This window comes from Malurus melanocephalus, unplaced genomic scaffold (assembly GCF_030028575.1).
Source record: "Malurus melanocephalus ecotype Western Australia unplaced genomic scaffold, MMel_1.1 scaffold_414, whole genome shotgun sequence".
Taxonomy (NCBI): Eukaryota; Metazoa; Chordata; class Aves; order Passeriformes; family Maluridae; genus Malurus; species Malurus melanocephalus.
This window is the reverse complement of record NW_026623646.1, coordinates 601927-620750: the sequence shown is the minus strand read 5'-3', so window position 1 is coordinate 620750 and position 18824 is coordinate 601927. Positions and strand designations below refer to the sequence as shown.

The 18824-nt window shown below is 38.1% G+C and overlaps 1 protein-coding gene across 2 annotated transcripts in view; it reads right to left on the bottom strand.

Moving 5' to 3' along the window:
* TTC39B (tetratricopeptide repeat domain 39B) overlaps positions 1-18824 on the bottom strand; it is a 68831-nt gene that overhangs the window by 14420 nt on the left and 35587 nt on the right. For both annotated transcript variants that reach the window (XM_057379647.1, XM_057379648.1), the window contains exons 3-8: positions 8072-8176; positions 5577-5708; positions 3687-3763; positions 2503-2570; positions 488-552; positions 221-326 (exon numbers count right to left, since the gene is read on the bottom strand). In XM_057379647.1, coding sequence (XP_057235630.1) covers positions 221-326; positions 488-552; positions 2503-2570; positions 3687-3763; positions 5577-5708; positions 8072-8176 — 553 coding nt within the window. The remainder of the gene's footprint in view (positions 1-220; positions 327-487; positions 553-2502; positions 2571-3686; positions 3764-5576; positions 5709-8071; positions 8177-18824) is intronic.

Here is an 18824-nt window from a genome sequence, read left to right as displayed (position 1 = left end):
TCCCAGAGAATGAAAATGTTCAGAATAAACTAGTAGAAACATCCAAGAAAGCATGCATGGCAGAAGTCGCTGCTGTTTTCATATTGCATAAAACCTCCAAAGCCTGTGATTCCATTTTACAAAAGTGTCAGTGTTAAATCAGTTACATCACTGCATATGCAAACAAAGACAGTCCTACAGAATTATCCCAGTGGACTTTCTGTAGTGGAAGAAGTCATACCAAGTTGAATGCTCCAATTCCAAGCTTTACTCCTCCTTCAAACTGGTAGTAAGTTTCAATTTTGCTTTTGTTCCCCTGAGTCATCTGTAGCACCTGATGACATTCTCTTGAGATGGAGAAAAAAAGGAAGGAARGGGAAACATGACACAGAAATTATATTAAGTATAATTACTATGATTGCTACAAAAACATTTATTTTTATTTTAGGGGCATTAATGCCTCTCTAACCGCTTATACCAACACTGAAATTGTTTTCTAATAGCTTACTTGTATATTCGATAACTYGTCCTAATTTTGAGGCCACCTTTGATAAAACTGATCATATTTTCATCCTGGAAAAAAAAAATTTACTGTAAAATATTGTGCGCTCATCTATTATACATAACACATACATAAAAAACTTCCAGCTACATTTACATTTATTTATAAGTTAATGCTCAAAGAAACACTAAAAATGTTTTACTAGAAGTGTCTCTAAGACCAACATTGATACTTGTTTTAGGTTGTCAAGGAAACAACTCTTTGGTGCATGTTACAAATTTTAAAACGAAAGAGAGRTGATAAAGAGAGTCAAAGTATTACTTTCAGCAGAATTTGCAATGCACATGAATGAACCAAGAAAGTTCTCCACCAGATGGTGCTGTAGGAGCTGTTCAGAAATAAGCGCTTTGTTGGAAATAACAATTCTCACATATACTAACAAGGCCATAGAAACTGGCAGAAGACAAACCAAAGAATCCCCTGAACMGATGAAACCAYATCACTGATAAAAAGTAACCACATRTATTACTTACTGTATCTGCTTATTAACCTCTAGAAAAATCTAAATGAAGCCACAATGTACTAGCCAKCAAAAAAAATTACTGAAAAGCAAGATGGTATCAGTTCAACTGGATRCAATTTTTTCTCCTAGAATTCACATAAAAGGAGAACATGTGCTGGCATTTCAGAAATGCACATTTAAATACTTAAGGGCAGCATATACAATGTGGACAATGAAAAAGCGACAAAAATAAAGCCTTAGAATAATCAATCWAAGGAAATAATGGCTTCCATAAAAGGATCTCCATTTCAAAATACCTCATCTGTTTTGTCTGCAAGTCTGAACACCAAATGCAAGTGGTTCAATACAAGCATTCTAATTCCCTCTTTTTGAGTGATTACATTTCTATATCATCATCATCATCCTCACATRAACCATGGTCAGCCAAGGATGAAAAATACGCGGCAGGACAGCAATCAGCAGAATGGAGTATTACAGTCAAAAGCAACACTGAGGTGGTTCTTTYGTTATTTTATATAGTCCTAATTCACCTCTTTCAACAAGCTTTTCAAAATTATTTTCATGCTTAAAAATATCACACTGACCGAACAAAAATACAGAGGGTTGCTTCCATTTGGTTAGTAAAGGAGAAAGTCAGTCATAGGAAAGACTGGCATTCCACAAATAGTATTTCCAGACATTTCTGGCCAAATACTGGATCAAGTAGTTTATAAATATTTGCCAAAGGAACTTATCTGAGCTTAGTATCTATGTGCCTCACTTCTTTCTCATAATTTATATTGGAAAATATTATCTAAAATATATTCAATAAACATTTGTTAAACCATGACTGCATTAAAAAAGTATGACTCACAACTCCTGTTTTCAGGGATCAAATTTCAAATTGAATTTGAAAACTCTGTAGTATGAAGTCCCTGAACCACTACCTAAATCACCTTAAGAYAGTATAAAATACCAAATCCTTCTGTGAGCTGAGGTGTTGCCTCAGCAATGCTAAGGCATGCTCATTTTATAATCACTTATTACTATATTATTCCTGACACCATGTCAAAGTGCATAGAGAGCAAGATTGAATTGGAAATGACACGTGTGTATCAGATAAAGTTTTGTTAGTTGGGAAACGTTTTRCCTGTTTGTGCAAAAAATTACTTACACTATCAAACAACACACTTCCTCATACTTGAACTTCTTTTTATAGAAGCACTAGACACTGTCTGATATGATATAAATAATTTAAACATACCACCTGTATAAAACTACACTATACCTGGGTATACCTGGTGCTTGAATATCTATAACATCTTTGGTTATTCATGTAAACAAAGAGAGGATTTTGCTGAGGAGAATAGGATTTWCCATATTTCCAATCACAGCCATGAAACAACATTCATGAGCAGAAGGTTTGGTTTTAAATATTGTATCTGTTGTTGGAACGATGTTTTACAAGCACTAATCTCTCTCCATTACACTGCCACACAAAATCAAAAGTTGACTTTACCTGCACGAAGGTGAGAGCTGCTTTCTGTAATAAGCATTCAGCATAGCAGATTTCCGCATGCATTTCCTCTAYGTAAGAAAGAAAAGTTATTTAGTATTAGCAAAGTCATTGTCAATATCATCTTCTTGGGGTCAATGGAACGAACAAAATGCTGTCAAGACAAGGGGGGAGGGGAAAAAAAGGAAAGCAAAATTCTGCTGTTGCCATTTTGATWACTGCTGAGTAATAGCTATAACACACAATTCCCAAGAGAATTCTACTTCCCTTCTCAGACAAAACCTTGTCAGGCCTGACCTCAGTCTATGGCAAAAGCTACTTGACATTCTGGTATATGTTCTCCTGTACTTTTCATTGATTCTAAGCTTAACTGCCTATAGCAACTAAGCCTTTCAGCCCTCCTTCCATGTCTTGCAAGAAACTCCTGGACATGAATAGTAACCCTCACTGAGGGTTTTTCTGTGTCCACTAACACATTATGAACAGGTTTTCACCAAGTCATGCTCAACAAACTGAAAGCCCCAGGCAGACTTTCTGTCTTCATGCAGCACTAAAGTACGTTTGATTTTACACACATGACACAAGTTGCTCTGCACCCATGCTGCAAGACCAGCCACATGCACAAGGCTGCTGTATGTACAGTGCATACGTGGTGAGTTTGATGTGTCCAAGTATTAAAGAGGATTCTTGTGCCAGGTTAGAAAAAAATGCATACTTGATTCTGCCCGAATCAGAAATAGGAGATCAGCATTTTCAGAGCCATGAACAATGTACTGATACCATTTCCCAAAACACCTTAAGGCAAAACAGACAAGCACAAAACTTGTTAATATATTCAGATTCCAATGCAACTAATGACAAGGATGTATTCTCCGCATCAATGATACTTAAACTTTTGGGAGCTGTCTTAAGACAAAAAAAGGAAATTTCCCTTCAGCCCTATAATGTGTTGTGAAAGGCATTCCTTTCGTAATTCGTGCATGCTTGGAGACCAAAAAAAATAGGCTGAATTCCCCATTGAAGCTTTGCATTCAAATTAGAAAAGAAAATATTACATACACAGTTTACATGATTATTACTATAAAACACTGGTAAAGTTATAGAGTTAAGTGAATTTGTACACATTGGTACAGTAGTTTTGAGCTTTTTTCACTTTTTTTATTTTATCTGTATTATAAACCACTTACCTTCACTCAACTGATCCACTGTCTGTTTTGAAACTAGACTGGACAAGGATTCCACTACTGTGTTTCTCTTCCTGAATCTAAAGTTGTGCATGGAAGAAAAAAAAATCCATACATTTCAACACAAACCTGAATTTAATTATTGGACTTTTTAATAATTTCAAACCAAAATTTACAGAGATTCTTAGCAAAATGATCATTTGCCATCTCTTTCAATTCTTACAACAGTCTGATGACTTGTATGCCTCTAGACTAAAAAGCCTAGCATTAAATGAATGCTTGCAACTTCAATTCATCTTGTTTAMATGTATCATAGCTTCAACCCCACTTGCACTGACCAGCTGTAGAGGTGACTCTGATGCCGGGCAAGACACTTGAACCGGACTTCAAAGTTTTATTAATTGTTTTTATGCATTTCTTAAACTTGCACTCAGAATTAAAATTAAAAAAAAAATTGAAAGAAGCTCTGTTTTCAACATAAATGCTTCAGTATTTTATGGTGGTTTGTGCCAGACAAAATACTAAAACAATCACATACTTCACTTCCAACAGATCTCAACTGTACACGTTTTAATTCCAAAAATTAATTTGTCAACTATTTACAAGCAACTCAGCTTTCTGAGTTGAAGCTAAAGAAACAATTCTGCTTTCAGAAAATGAATTCAGTATGTAAGACAGGGAGKCACTAATTATAAATACTAAGCTTTAGTTTACCATTTGTTTATGCTACTCTTCACACTGAAAACTGTGGGATTCTGAAAACAAGATTATGACAATACACATTAATATAATGCATACAAGAAAAGAGTCAATTAAGGTACATGAAGTTCTGGTAATTCTTCACCTTTGAACATTTGATTACCTTTCTCTCGCATTTTTATGAGTTTTGCAACAAACTAGACCAGAGTACTCATGAATTAAAGCTCATATCCTGCAGACTGAAATCCTGTATTGAAGGTGTCTAGACTACAGGGATATAAATCTTCAGAYATAGTAAACAATATAGTTCAGATGAAACTGCGAATTGATAGCACATCTGAAAAAGATGCAGAAACTGCAGACCCTTTTTTTTCTTCAGATAGTATCTGATAATTTTTTCTCATTTCCTTTTTTTTTTTTATCATTGCTAAGACAATGATTTGTATTTCTAAACTAACATTTGGCAGTCATTTCTTGCAAGATCATTTGTGGCAAGTTATGATCTAATACGAAGAAGAACCAGTGAAGTAGAAATAATTTCCATTTTTTGTCAGAGGTATATCTAGCTTTTACAATCCATTTTCTTCTTTTTTTTTTTAATTTAAAAAAAAATCACTAGTAACTTTTTTCTATTCTATTTCATTGTTGTTCAAAGAAATATTCAATTCTGATGTGAATAACTGCTTTTCAAGGTAAGCTAAACAGATTTGCAGCAATAAGAAAAAATTCATTTGGTTTTTAGAAGAAATGTTATTACAAGCTTAATTGTATTAGACTATTGGTTCAACTTGTGGAACCAATGGAGACATTTTAAAATAGACTGCTTTCATGATGAAACAGAAAATTCAAAATATGGGCCTTTAAACTGTTGGAAAACAGAAAGTTACAGTTGGCAATAGCTCAGAGACAGTTCAATCGTGTAATGTCAGCTTATTTGTAGCTATACACAGCAAACCAAACATTTAAATMATTTTAGCAGCTCTTAATACCCAGATGCAACAAGCCTGTTGTTTCCACAACACTGTGTGGAAAAATATCCTCACCAGTAATAATTGTGCAGTGGGACTTACAAATTTGTATCACTACCATACAGACAAGAGTCTGCTTTAAAAGCATACAGAGTACCCAGGTATCTCACAAGGAATGCTTACTGCATTTAGTATCTCATAATATCAAGTCATTGCTTGGGCTTACCTTTGGCAGGTTTGCAAAGCTTCCTTCATTGTAGAAATCCCCATTTGTATATCCTGTTGTTCAAAGGTCATAGCAGCTTGCATAACTAAAATAGTGCTGTACCCAAGTGCATGGTACATACTATCTTTGGACCTAGGGAAAACATAAATCTTGTGTATTTAATCAACACTTCACATCACAATACAAAATTAAATGCAGAGGCACTTGTATAAATTTGTGAACAGATAGAAGAATTAAGCAGAAAAGTAGACATCAGAATATAACCTAGCAATATCATCTTCCAATGGATGCTTCAGTCTGCCTCCACAGGACACTGTGGAGTTCCAAGTTACAGAAAATATCCCACTAGGGTTACACAAACATTTACATTTAATTAAATATACCATTTACAGTCTGCTGGTATATCTATTTGGTTTAATTAAGCCTTGACATAAATACTTGTTCACATGCTTTCACTTAACATAAGTAAGGACTAACTAAGGTTCTTCTAACATTATTAAGTGATCCAATGACAAAATGTACATTTGCGTCATGGAAATGTCAGTACACACATATGCACAGTTCAGCATAGAAGACTACACTGAACTAGTCTGGCTTTCACAACATAATTATACCATTTAAAAAGCAATTATTGGAAAGTGCTCGGCAGATCACATACAATTGCAGCAGCACTATTGCCTACTTATGTCAGGCAAAGTCAGGTTTTGCCTAACCAAGTATCACTAAATAATAAACTCAAAGAACTTAAAGAAAATGAACACTGCATACTCCTTTGGCAGCCACTCTGGATATTGTACTAGTGATGTACAGTTTCCCAGTGTCCAGTTTGAACCTCTTAAGCCCCACCTTGGGACACTTTACTCCTGTTTTACCATCTGGCATTTTGGAGATGAAGCCTCTGCAGCTTTCCCTCTAAAGATCCAGACCGCTGGATTAATACTAGATTAATGCCCAAGCCTCCCTTTTGTCAAACTAAACCAAATCCAGCTGAATGAGTCATATGTTCTAGATATAACATATCTTTTAGATACGCTGCTAGCTCACTATTGGATCATCTCCAGTTTMCTCAACATCTTTCCTTCCTTCTATATCAAGGAGCCAACTACCAACTGCAGTTTTGAAGACAGAAATCCTAAGCAAAGGCAGACTTCTGGGCTAAGTTTCTATTTCTCAAATGTATCAACACCCTACAACTTTTACATTATTTAAGGACTTAACTTCCCATGATAGGGTATTTTTCAGTGAAACACTTGTTCTTTTTTTAAAAGGCAGCTTTTTGTTTCTCTGCTAGGATAGGCCAACCTTTGTGATACACTAAATAGTAAGCTCAAAGTTTATTAGCAAACATCCATTAAAACAAATAATTCGCTGTACATAAAATAGTAATATAAAATAAGGGGGATTTTGTTTTATAATGCAGAATGAAATATAGAAAAAACGTTTGGGCAAGATGTGTATGCATGTATCCAGCAATACATTCAGGCACAATCCTTGCATGTAGAACTTATTTTGCAATACTACCCAAAAATGGTTTTAGCACACACACAAGTGCAGGTGGCCTTTCTCAAAGCATTGCTCCATTACTACACAATGCTCAAAAAATAATCTAACTACAGTTCATTTTAAAATATATCCATGCCTGCTGCCTTCCTCACCTGAGCTCTCCACACCACTGAAAGGAAACATTTGGTGGCTGTGTCATTCTTCTAAAGTTTCATTTAAAGTTGTTCTTGAACTGCTCATACAACGCATCACTTTTAATCCATTCTTACTAGCACCAAACTGCAGAGCAAGAATATTACCTCGCTCAATTAACACAGGCTACATATCCCTCTTGCCATCACATCCCTCACTATCATCTTTCTGACACAGAGAGGAACAGTGGATGGGATTCAGATCCCAGTCCCAAAGATCAGCCACCCACAAAGTCACAGATAAGAAAGGTTTCATATGTGAACCTCTCCATATTCTTTAATTCCCTACATCTGCACTGCCACACTTTTCTTCTCAGTAGAGAAAAGGCAATAAGGGAACAAGCAGAATTAGTCAGAAGGTAAACACCAAACTCAAAAGATAATACAAAACACAAAAAAGAGCTTAAAGATAAACACCAAACTCAAACATAATACAAAACACAACAAAGAGCATTCCTGGAGTTTTATTCCAGCTTTTCTGTATTGTCAAAAGCAGTTTCACTGTAGAAATYATTCGATCAAAGATGCATTGAATAAGGTCTTGTTCCCCAGCTTTTCCCATCTGTGTGAGGGAAGACAGCTTGAATGATAAACTCTAACATAATAATTCAGTGCTTCATCAACAGTTTTTGAGATGGTCTTAAAAACAAAAACAAAAAAAACTTTAAAACCCCCAAATATGGAGAAATGTTTTTGGATAAAAGAAATTAAGTTAAAGCTACTAGCCTCAGAGGCTTCAATTAATCTTCAGGTACTAGTACAACCAGTTTACAATAACTTCAACAAATAACAGAATCTCACCATGGACGAAGTAGTTCCAGTGCTTCAGAGAACTTATTGTTAAGAAATAAGTTCAATGCCATTGAACATTCTTCCAGAGCACACTTGAGATCCATCTTGGATGCCCTAAAAAAGAGATTCTTTGTTTACTCAAACTGTAAATATAAACAAAACACAAAATATCTTTTTCTCACTTAACACAGAAGGCCTTTTACTTAATTTTCAAAATTTAGCTTTTTAAAAACAATTCATATGCTTAATATTTTATCTATGCTACAAGGTTGTGCCCTCTGCTTTTTTAAGTGATGTTTATGGTTTTGCCCTCCTATTCTTACCAGAAAAGTTCTCAAAATTTATCACTGCATCCAAGCTCTCAATATTTCCCATCAGTGAAAATGCTGTTCCAGATTCTGCATTCGTATTACAATCTCAAGAGAGATGCCAAGGTATTTTTATCAAAAAAAGCAGTAAACAGACGCTCATTCAGCAAACAGGTATACTAAAAACAGTCCTGTCAGAAACCTATAGCTACACCAAAAGCTTTTGGTCATCTTAATTCACTTCCAGTAAAATCACTTGCACTTGCTTAAGCAGAAGACTTTCTTTGGCCAGGTCTGCCTGAAAGACTCAGGAACACTCTCAAATTACCCCATGGACTAAACCGGGGGAAAACTGGACAATCATGGTAGTGATGTGCAGCTAGAAACTACACAGCCATCAATGTGCACAGCTGGATCTGGAAAAGATAATCTCTCTACAGCTTTAAAACAACAGGTTTAAACTAGATAATGGGCTTTATCCAAGTAAGGTTAAGCAGTGGTAAGCAACAGATCATGTCAATGAGATAAATATTTAAGTACTGACCAGAAGAGAAAAACTCTAAAGGAGGAATTTAAGAAGAGAACAGAGGACTGCAGCTGCTCTAAATCTAACAATAAACACAYAYACAAAACAAAGAAAGAAGTGGACATGAAAATATGACTGTACAGGGGGCTTTTTCTACCCTCCACAGAACAGGGTTAAGAAATAAAAAAATACTCATTTATAAAGACCAGAAGTCTTATAAAACATTCAATTTTATTAGCTAATTCCAGGAATATCATCAAATAATTGCCAAATAACTATTTTTAGATAAATTTAAAGGCTGATTGTTTTTCTAGTACACAAGCAAGGACCGGAGTTAGTCGTTCAATTACATCATCTCTACCCACCATGTGTTTCCATSCTTCTATATCTTCATTTCACATTTGTGTTTAACAAAATTCTTTCACTCAGTCCACACCCAGTTAGATTACTCCTTCCATTTTTTTCTGCCTTTCCTGCTAAGGAGAATGGTTGCTTTCAAAGTTTTCCAAGAACATAAAAAAAGAGTGGGAGGAGTGCGGGAGAGGAAAATTTTCCTTCTTTTTAGTACCAGATTGGCAGTGGTTGTCTTCAAGGGCAAAATAAATTTAAAAAACCTCAATAACAACAGAACACCAGGAACTGACATTTATAGCTACTAGACAGCAAGATTTAGGTTTCATACTTTTGTACTTGCACACTGCAACTATTTTGTGACTAGCACTGATGCAGTGGCCGGCTCTAAGCACCTTCCCATACAAATGCCAGGGTCCATACTAAGGTGTGCGGAATTTTCAGAACTGCAGAGGACAAATGGCCCTTTTGGTCCTTTCCCCTTGCAGGGTGTSAACTAACTTTGCGGTGGGCCAAGAGCTCTGTCAACTATGGGAACAGAAAAATCCAGTGGGAGGCAACGATCTGGTACACAGAGCATGGAGAGCTGTCAACAGTGATCTGAAGTCAGAGAGGGAAGACACCTATATAATCACACAGTTCATAAAACAATCTGAGGGAAGGTGAATCATTGATAACTACTGGTAATTTAACAACTGATGACTGCTTTTTACACTTAGTTTCAAGTTATTTGCATTCAGCCTCCAAAGAATATACTTCTCATGTGAAAAGCAACAGCAGATAAATAGATTAAAATATTACAGCAGTCCACCACTGTAGCACTTCTCCAAAGGCAAAGAGCAAGGTGTAAGAGCAATGTTTTGTTTMCAGCTCCTTTACTAGGCCTCACCTTAGTGAACAAAAATGCTTTTTATGTACCTGTATCTTCTAAATCTGCACACTTCCTTGCAATCAGAAACTGCTGGAACTTCCCCTCAAAGGAAAATCTAAGCTTTGCTTAATTTAATGCACCCATGGACATGATGGCATTTTAGCTGCAAGTGTGGATGGTTTGCCATCAGGCTGTCATCATACCACCAGCTCTAGCATGATCACAGTAAGCATCARTGTTTGCAAAATGATTCCACAAACAAGGCTCCTTAAACAACCTGGCACCATGTCAAAACTGTGTTTTCCTAATTAAATGTAGAAGGCAGAAGAAGCAGATCTCTCCAGCACCTGGCTATCACCTTTTTTCCCTCCATTACAGACTAGTTCCCCTGATGCTCCCTATATGTGATCAAAGCCCACAAACAATACAAACAGCACTTCTTCAGTTAATGTATTCACTGTTCCCTACATCAAGCATGCTTATGAAGTTACTCTGCCACTGCAGATATAAAACTTGGGAAGCTAGTTTTCTCACACTATTATTTCTGATAAATGAATCATATTCTATACCAGAATGCCTCATTCCTGTTTCATTTATCTTCACATATAYTTTCTACTGTTTTCCTACATCCTGCAGCAGAGGAGCTTAATCAGAAAGATTAATTTCAACTCAGATTCATAACTTGATACCAGAATAGTCAGAAGAAAGGAGCACACTGACTCAGAAGCAGTCTTGGCTATCTTTGCTGGCATTTCTATGCAGAGGCTCAGAATAAGCACATTTCCTCTTCTACTACTGAAACAAAACAAATCAATTTCTGCAGCAAGTTACCAGACTGATGAACAGTTCAGCCAGTAATGCTGATTCACACTCTCTTTCTGACTCATGTTGTTTTCCTTCTTATTTTTTTGCCTATCTCCACATACCACTTCCCTAGAACTGACAGGAACTTTACACATTTTATCACATTAGATGAGCATATTCTTTAATTTACCCCAGAGCAGATTAAATTAACACTGCTTCAGTGATATTATTACAGATTTTACACTTAGTGATATTACTGTGGATTTTACACCTAGTGATGTGGTTTAACCCCAGCTGACAGCCAAGCCCCACAAAACAGCTCACTCGCTCCCCCACCAGTGGGTTCAGGAAGAGGGTAAAAGGAAGAAAACTCATGGGTTGAGATAAAGACAGTTTAATATGGTAAACAAAAGCTGTGCACACAAGCAAAGCAAAACAGGGAATTAATTCACTGCTTCTCATGGGCAGGCAGGTGTTCAGCCATCTCATCTCAGCCACCCAGGAGTGCAGGGCATCATCAAGCATTAGAGTGGCATGGAAAGACAAAAGCCATCACTCCGAATGTCCTTCCCTTSCTCTTTCTTTTCCCCACTTTATATACAGAGCGTGATGTCATACGGTCTGAAATATCCCTTTGGCCAGGTTGGGTCACCTGACTCACAGAATCACACAGAATTAAATAGGTTGGARAAGGCCTTTGAGACAACCAAGTCCAACCCAAGACCAAACACCACCACGTCAGCTAAACCATGGCATTGAGTGCCACATCCAGTCTTAAACACGTCCAAGGAGAGTGACTTCCCTACCTTTCTAGGCGGCCCATTCTAATGCCCAATCACTCTTTCTGTGAAGRAATTCCTCCTGATGTCCAACTTGGACCTCCCCTGGTATCAGAGACTGGGGTGTTACAGTTTATGGCTTAAACATCTTCATGAAGGATTTTTGCCTATTATAGCAAAACTGTACAAAAACTGCAGACAAAACCATCAAAACCCTGAATGGGGYCCTGAACTACATTGCCACTGTTGGTTGATGAAGATAAGATAAAGTGACTCAACCCAGGGCTGGGAGAAGAACACAGTCACCTGGGGAGAGGAGCACAAGTTTAGCACCTTTGGGGTGGACACAGCCCCAGGGCTATCAGCTGCCAGGCCAGCACAGATCCTCACACCAAAGGGCAGGGGAGGAAGTTTTGGGTGTGGGGTGAGAAAGCCTCTGGTCAGAGGCAGTGAATTCCCACCCTCCACTGTGCAGAGCAGCCCAGCTGTGGTGGCCCTACACCCCAGGAAAAGCTCATCCATGTGAAGGACAACTGAGGGGGTGTCACAGCCCATCAAAGGCACCCCAGGGGGTTCCCAGACCCTGCACCAGAGATAACACTACAGATCCACAGCATTGCAAGGGACAGGGTCAAACTTACCATGTCACATGGACATTCACACCTGCCCAAAACATGTATTAATCCACTGGATTCTATACTTTTCAGCACGGCAATGGGGGACCCTCACCACCCAGAAGAGCAGATGGAGGGGAGCAACAAGRCTCCTCGGGACACTGGAAGGGTGATATGTTTCTACTTAACCCCTGTCATTCTCTCCTTGTCCCCCACCCACCACACACACTTCTTTTTTTTCTATTTCTTTCTTTTCTCTTTCTTCCTCTTTGCCTCTTTTAATATTAAATAAAATACATCCATTTCTTGGCACCAACATCTAACCTCATTTGGTTTTAAACATGTTTTCTGGGTATATTTCAAACCTTTCTGGGTTCCATCTGTTTTATTCGCAAAGACTTCATTTTGTTTGCTCCTCTGTGTTTGTTTGTAACACCTGGTACATCTTAAGACTGTGTCTTCTTKTCGTGTTGCTGGTTGTCTGGGAGCAGAGACTGATCCCCACCTGGCTACAGCCTCCTTTCGGGCATTTGCAGAGTGGTGAGGCCACCCCTGAGCCTCCTCCAGGCTAAACAGCCCCAGCTCCCTCAGCCATGCCTTGTGGGGCTTCTGACCCAGACCTTTCACCACCACTATGGCCCTCTTTACACACTCCAGCACCTCAATGTCCTTCCTAAATCGGGGGGCCCAGCACTGGACACGGCACTCGAGGTATGGCCCCACCAGTTTTGAGTACAAAGGGACAATCCCTGTGCTGGTCCCACTGCCCATCCTATTACTGACACGGGCCAGGATGCCATTGTCCTTCTTGGCCACCTGGGCACAGCTGCTCATGTTCAGCCGCTCTCAGTCTGTGCCCTCAGCTCCATTTCAGCCTGGCCGCTGTCCAGACACTGTCCCAGCCTGTGGCACTGCCTGGGGCTGTTGTGCCCAAAGTGCAGGACCCRCACTCAGCCTTGTTAAACCTCACCCTGTTGGTCTCAGCCCATCCCCAGCCTGCTCAGATCGCTCTGCAGAGCCCTCCTGCCCTCCAGCAGATCAACACCTTCACCCAGCTTGGTGTCACCTGGGAATTTGCTGAGGGGGGAATCAATCCCCTCACCCAGATCACCAATGAAGATATTAAACAGGACTGGGCCCAGCACTGATCCCTGGGGACACCACAAGGGACTGCCACCAACTGGATGGGCACCATTCACCACAGCTCTCTGTGTCCAGCCAGTTCTTACCCCAGAGAAGGCTGCTCCTGTCCGAGCCATGGGCTGCCAGCTTCTCCAGGAGAACGCTGTGGGACACGGTGCCAAAGGCTTTGCTGAAGGCCAGGCACAACAGCACCCACAGCCTTCYCCTCATCCACCAGGCAGGTCACCCAGTCATAAAAGATCAGGGTGGTGAGACAGGACCTGCACTTCCTAAATTTATGCTGGCTGTCTCCATTGTGACCCCTCCCAACCTCCCAAGCACCTCCAGCCCCCTCACCACTGTGGCAGCACAGAAAGCAGAAAAGGTCTTGGCTCCGTGTAAGCCCCACTCAGTAACAAAAATATCTCTGTATTATCAACCCTATTTTCAGCACAAATACTAAACATAGCCCCATACGAGCCACTGTGAAGAAAGTTAACTSCACCCCAGCYWAAACCAGCACAATCTCATTCATTCCTAAAGGAAAAAAAGGAACAGAAAAAATGTGCTATATTGAATGTTACACAAAGATAATAATGTCAATTAAGGAGAATAAAACCCTACTGTGTTACTGTCCAAGTGTCCTAGGGACAACTCTTCCCCAACTCATAGCATTTTTTTAAGTTTTCCTCTCCCTACTATTTCAAACTTCTTCAGATAAAAAAGAGGAAATGTTGTGAATTCCAGCAATAGTTTGTGCATCTTGAGCTTGGTGCTAAATTACTCATGAAATTGTTCCAGTTCAGTGGGGATATACTGTCCATCATCAAGTTATTAGCAACTTTAGGTAGGTTCTTCTCACAAACTACTTGGAACCACAAGAGAAACAAAGCGCAAGAACATAACCTGAAAACACCCAAATATATTGGAATATTCACTGTCAGGATGACAATCCTCAGGATGTACATCAAGCAACAGCATTATTAATTTAAAATATCAAAACATTTTACATCTTAAGCCACTTTTCTTTTTTCTACATGTTCATTAAAAAGTGAGTAAAACTACTGGTYTAAACCAAATGAAAAGTCACTGCATTAGTAAGGAAAAGTTATTTAAACATGAGTAACGAGTTAGACAACAGCATCTATCTCTCTACATCAGGGCTCAGTATAAGAGTATTCCTGAGAAGCCATTATATAGCTAATGTTAAACATCAGCCTGGTACATGTTGCTGTCTTTGTATTTGCAGAGGAGTYAATAAGTGTTTAACAATCACCCAGGTGCAATGATTTACCAACTCATCTCTTGGAAGGAGATTCTRGAGCTACAAATGGGAGGAAACTGCAGAAAAAAAATTGCCTGTAATCTATCAATGYTTTCCACATTTTAAATTACATATTTAAGACTGAGTCCCACATCACTAAATTAGCATCAGCTGGACTCAAATGTCCAAGCAACATTTAGCCTAAATAGGGATTGAGGAGTTTAGTTTTCAAACTTCTAAAACCTTTCATTGGCTCTTTTTACAACAGCCAAAATAACCAGTCTTATCTGAAAAACATTTAATTGCCAGCAAATTGGTTTTGTTCAGCTATTGTTCTTATCAGTTGAAGTTTCACTGGACTACAGTTACTGAAAATATTTGTAGTTATTAGTGGGAATAAAGGAAAACTTCAAGTAATAAAGATCGCAAAGATGTGAAACTAGCAATAGAAATTTAGTTTTAAGATAATCATATTAAGATTAAATCACAATTAGATTAAATCTGACACAAACTAAAGGAGTAAAAGTAAGGTCTTCTAAAAATGCAGGCATATAGTGAGAATGCTATTTTGACTATAAGCATCAAGAAAATAAGATGCATTTCCATTAAGAGAACATTTTCCCAGGACTTAAATACTTCAGCAAAGAAGTGACCCTTAACATTTAGAGAAGCTTAATCAGAAGAAGATTTTTTTAGAGACATCTGTTTCCATAAACTTAAATAAAAACAATCCTGTGTGTGAACTACAGTATCAACAGGTAGGGCAGCAAGAAGCTACCATCTGCAAACTCTTCTTGAGCAACATATATGCAAGCATCTGCCAAAGCATTTACTGCCAAGCTAATGATGAAAAAACAGCTTTAAAACGGATTGCTCTCAGTTGGTTCCTGTCTTCTGCAGGAACATTAAGTCAAATAGTCATAATACACTGCCAAAATCAGATACTGTTACTATTCAGAATGTTTCTGTACTTTGTGAAGTAGATCCTTCCCCTCATAGCAATGCATTGGGTTAATCAGAAAACTCAATATTGAACTGTTTGTGTTCTGCCATGTCAAAAAGAGTAACAATCTTCTTGTCAGCCTTAAACAGCCAGAACATGACTTCTTAATGGCAAGTAACAGTTGATCCTCACTAGAATCTATTCCATAGTTCCATTTTCTTGSCTAGAAGGCTCTGGGTATTTTTGAACACCKCTCTTCTTTAACTTCACAGCTCCTTTGGAATGCCCAAGAATAGCAGTCATTTTAAAGCTTTTTAGCTATAGGATCCCTCTTACCCCCCTCCATGTATCAAGGGGACTGTGTGCAGTCYCACTGTGCTTCTTCCACACATGTGGTACTATGTGCCAATGTGTACTGCCATGCACACTTACCACAAAACAAACTCAAAACTTTAACATAGGCCTCTGAGGGCTGGAGCCTACTATCTCCCTGATAGTAGGCCAACATTAAAAGATGTACTAAAACTACAGTATCAAAGGTGACAGTTCACAGAGGTATCATTAAATCATCACTTTATATCTTGCATAGCTTCACATTGCCCAAATGCACTTGATGTCCTCTTGCCTGGTTTTACTATATAGCAAAGATGCAAAAATCTGAAAAACTGTCACCACACATTACTACCCTTTTTTTAGATGCAAATGACCCARACACTTTGTGTTACTGTAGCAAAAGTCTGTTCCTGGCATCCTTCTTTTTGCTGTATRTTTTAATTTTAAACTACACTTCAGATTAGAAGTATGTCAGTAGGACAAGTATACTATCATCCTTAATTCCGCAATATTTTAAAATAATGCTTTGAGGACAAGGAAATTAATAATGAGAAGGCTCTTTGCTGTTGATTTCTGTCAGTCATCGGACATTCAAACACTGCAAATCCTGTTATACTCTACGGCTCAGTGAAGTGGAACCACCCATCTCTTACTCTGATAGAGACACTTCCTTTCTGCCTAGCTCTGTAAAATACCAGTAAAAACCCTGTATCTTATTTTCTTCAACTATTTTATCTTCCACCAATAGGTGTAAATGCCTCTTGTGATTCAACACCTTGCCTCTGTAAGGTGCCACATTCTTTCAACAAACTTTAAGCAGAAAATGCAAACTGTGTCTCTGGGTGTGGGTAACAAAAACCATCTCCACCAAACTTGTTTAAGGAAACACCAGTGAACTATGGTTCTTGGTATTTATTTAATACGCCTCCAAATTGTGGGCAGTGAATGTCTATGAATGTCTATGAAAAGTTTGCATGATTGCTTATGTCCTCAGAAACATTTTTTTTTTTTGTTTTGTCCTTGAAATATCTATTATAAGGCTGCATTTGATGTTTTTATATGGACAGATAGCAACTGCAAGGATTTGAAATGTCCAACAGGAACTACTTTCACATTAAGAGCAGCATACATCCATGTGTATTCATTATATCTGAGCAACCACACAGAAAACACTGATATTACTTCTGTTATCTGGAAATACTTGTTCAAATAACTTTCTTTGTATTTTGAAAGCATTGGACTCTGGCCATTAAGTTTGTAATTCGAAAAGAAAAATGGCTTTTGTATCTTATCCCTCTCATCCATCAYTCATACATGAGCCAACAGTAATACTTCAGTTTTCTGCCTAGTGCTGCCAAAATTTTGTTTGGATCCTTTCTTCAGGGACAATATTTTCTACTAYCACTTTTACCAGTTATATGCACAGACATCAAGCTGCAACACAAGTAATCAAACAGAAGGTAAGATACTCGTAGAAATACTACCCACCTACCAGCCACAGGCCAGTGGGCTGCACTAGTTCTCACAGCAAATACCTATCAAGAACATTATGACGTGAAGCAAAAACCAACATAAAATAACTTATTGCTAATCCCACTGAGATATTCTGTTTTATGTTTGAGATAGTTTAGTGAAGGMTGGCTGAAGGTAATACAAACCATGGACACACATACTAAATATTTCTTTCAAAWAAGCAAAAGAAAGTAGATTGTTGGTTGTGTTGGATTCTTAATACAAGGGGCTACTCTTAAAYTCCCCAAGTGCAAAAGTTCTGTATGATTCGGTTTTAAACAAATGCAAGCAGAAATGGCACAACATTCAGGAACAATTTCTTTATCAAGTCTGAAACTAAGRAATTCTCATGAACATGCTTTATTCCAAAAGACTACTGACACAGGCAAGAAATTGCACACACACCTCAACCCCACACTATGCTAGAGCTGGCACATGTCTTTCAGGGTGTTGTTGGACAGGTACAGGAATCAACTTCTGAGGTGCACCAGGCAAGCATCATGAAGCTGAATTTTAGTATTTTGCCCACAGACATGCTATGCATACCTCTCACCCAGGGAACAATTGAGAAATGGGGAATCAAACTGAATAACCAATCCCACAGTTGGACATTTCTTGCYGCTTACATATTAAAGCATATTAAATCCTTGACATTAAAAGGATYATAGTATTTTTAAATGGCCAAACCCATCCAGTTTATGAACAAAAAGGATTCTTAAACATTTTTGTTAGTTTAAAGTAATTAGGAAGAAAAATAAGGTTATATGATCAATAATTTTTTCAAATGCAAACAGAAAAGCTGTTGCAAGCTCTTTTACCATTTAATCTAAAACTTAGATTCAGACTTCAACACCACTTAAAATCACATAGCAGAAAAAATGGCCATATGAAATATGCTTTAAGCCATACAACTTGGTATTTGAAACTATTTACAATATCAATCATTTCCTATCATGGGCTACTACCACTAACACAGAAAGTCTAAAAACTCCAGTCACCTGGTCAGTATAATAGGCAGTAATTTATTTTATCCATGTATTAAATCCACTAGTCATATCTCCAAAGCAAGTTCTGCATTCATTTKATTAGGTAAATAAAATATTTATGATAAGCACTGAAAAAAAAATTATTGCCAATGAAAGACAGAAGACATTATTCCTTTGAAGGCTCAGTGTCTTCACTGTTTCAGAGGTACACCAAAGCATGTGGTAGCCTGCATGCTCAACATTCATTTAAAAACCCCAACTGGCAGCAAAACTATGCCGTGCTGTGCTAGCCAAATTTGCAAATTGGCAGAAATTACTTTAAAAGCTCACCATATTAAAATGCATTCAA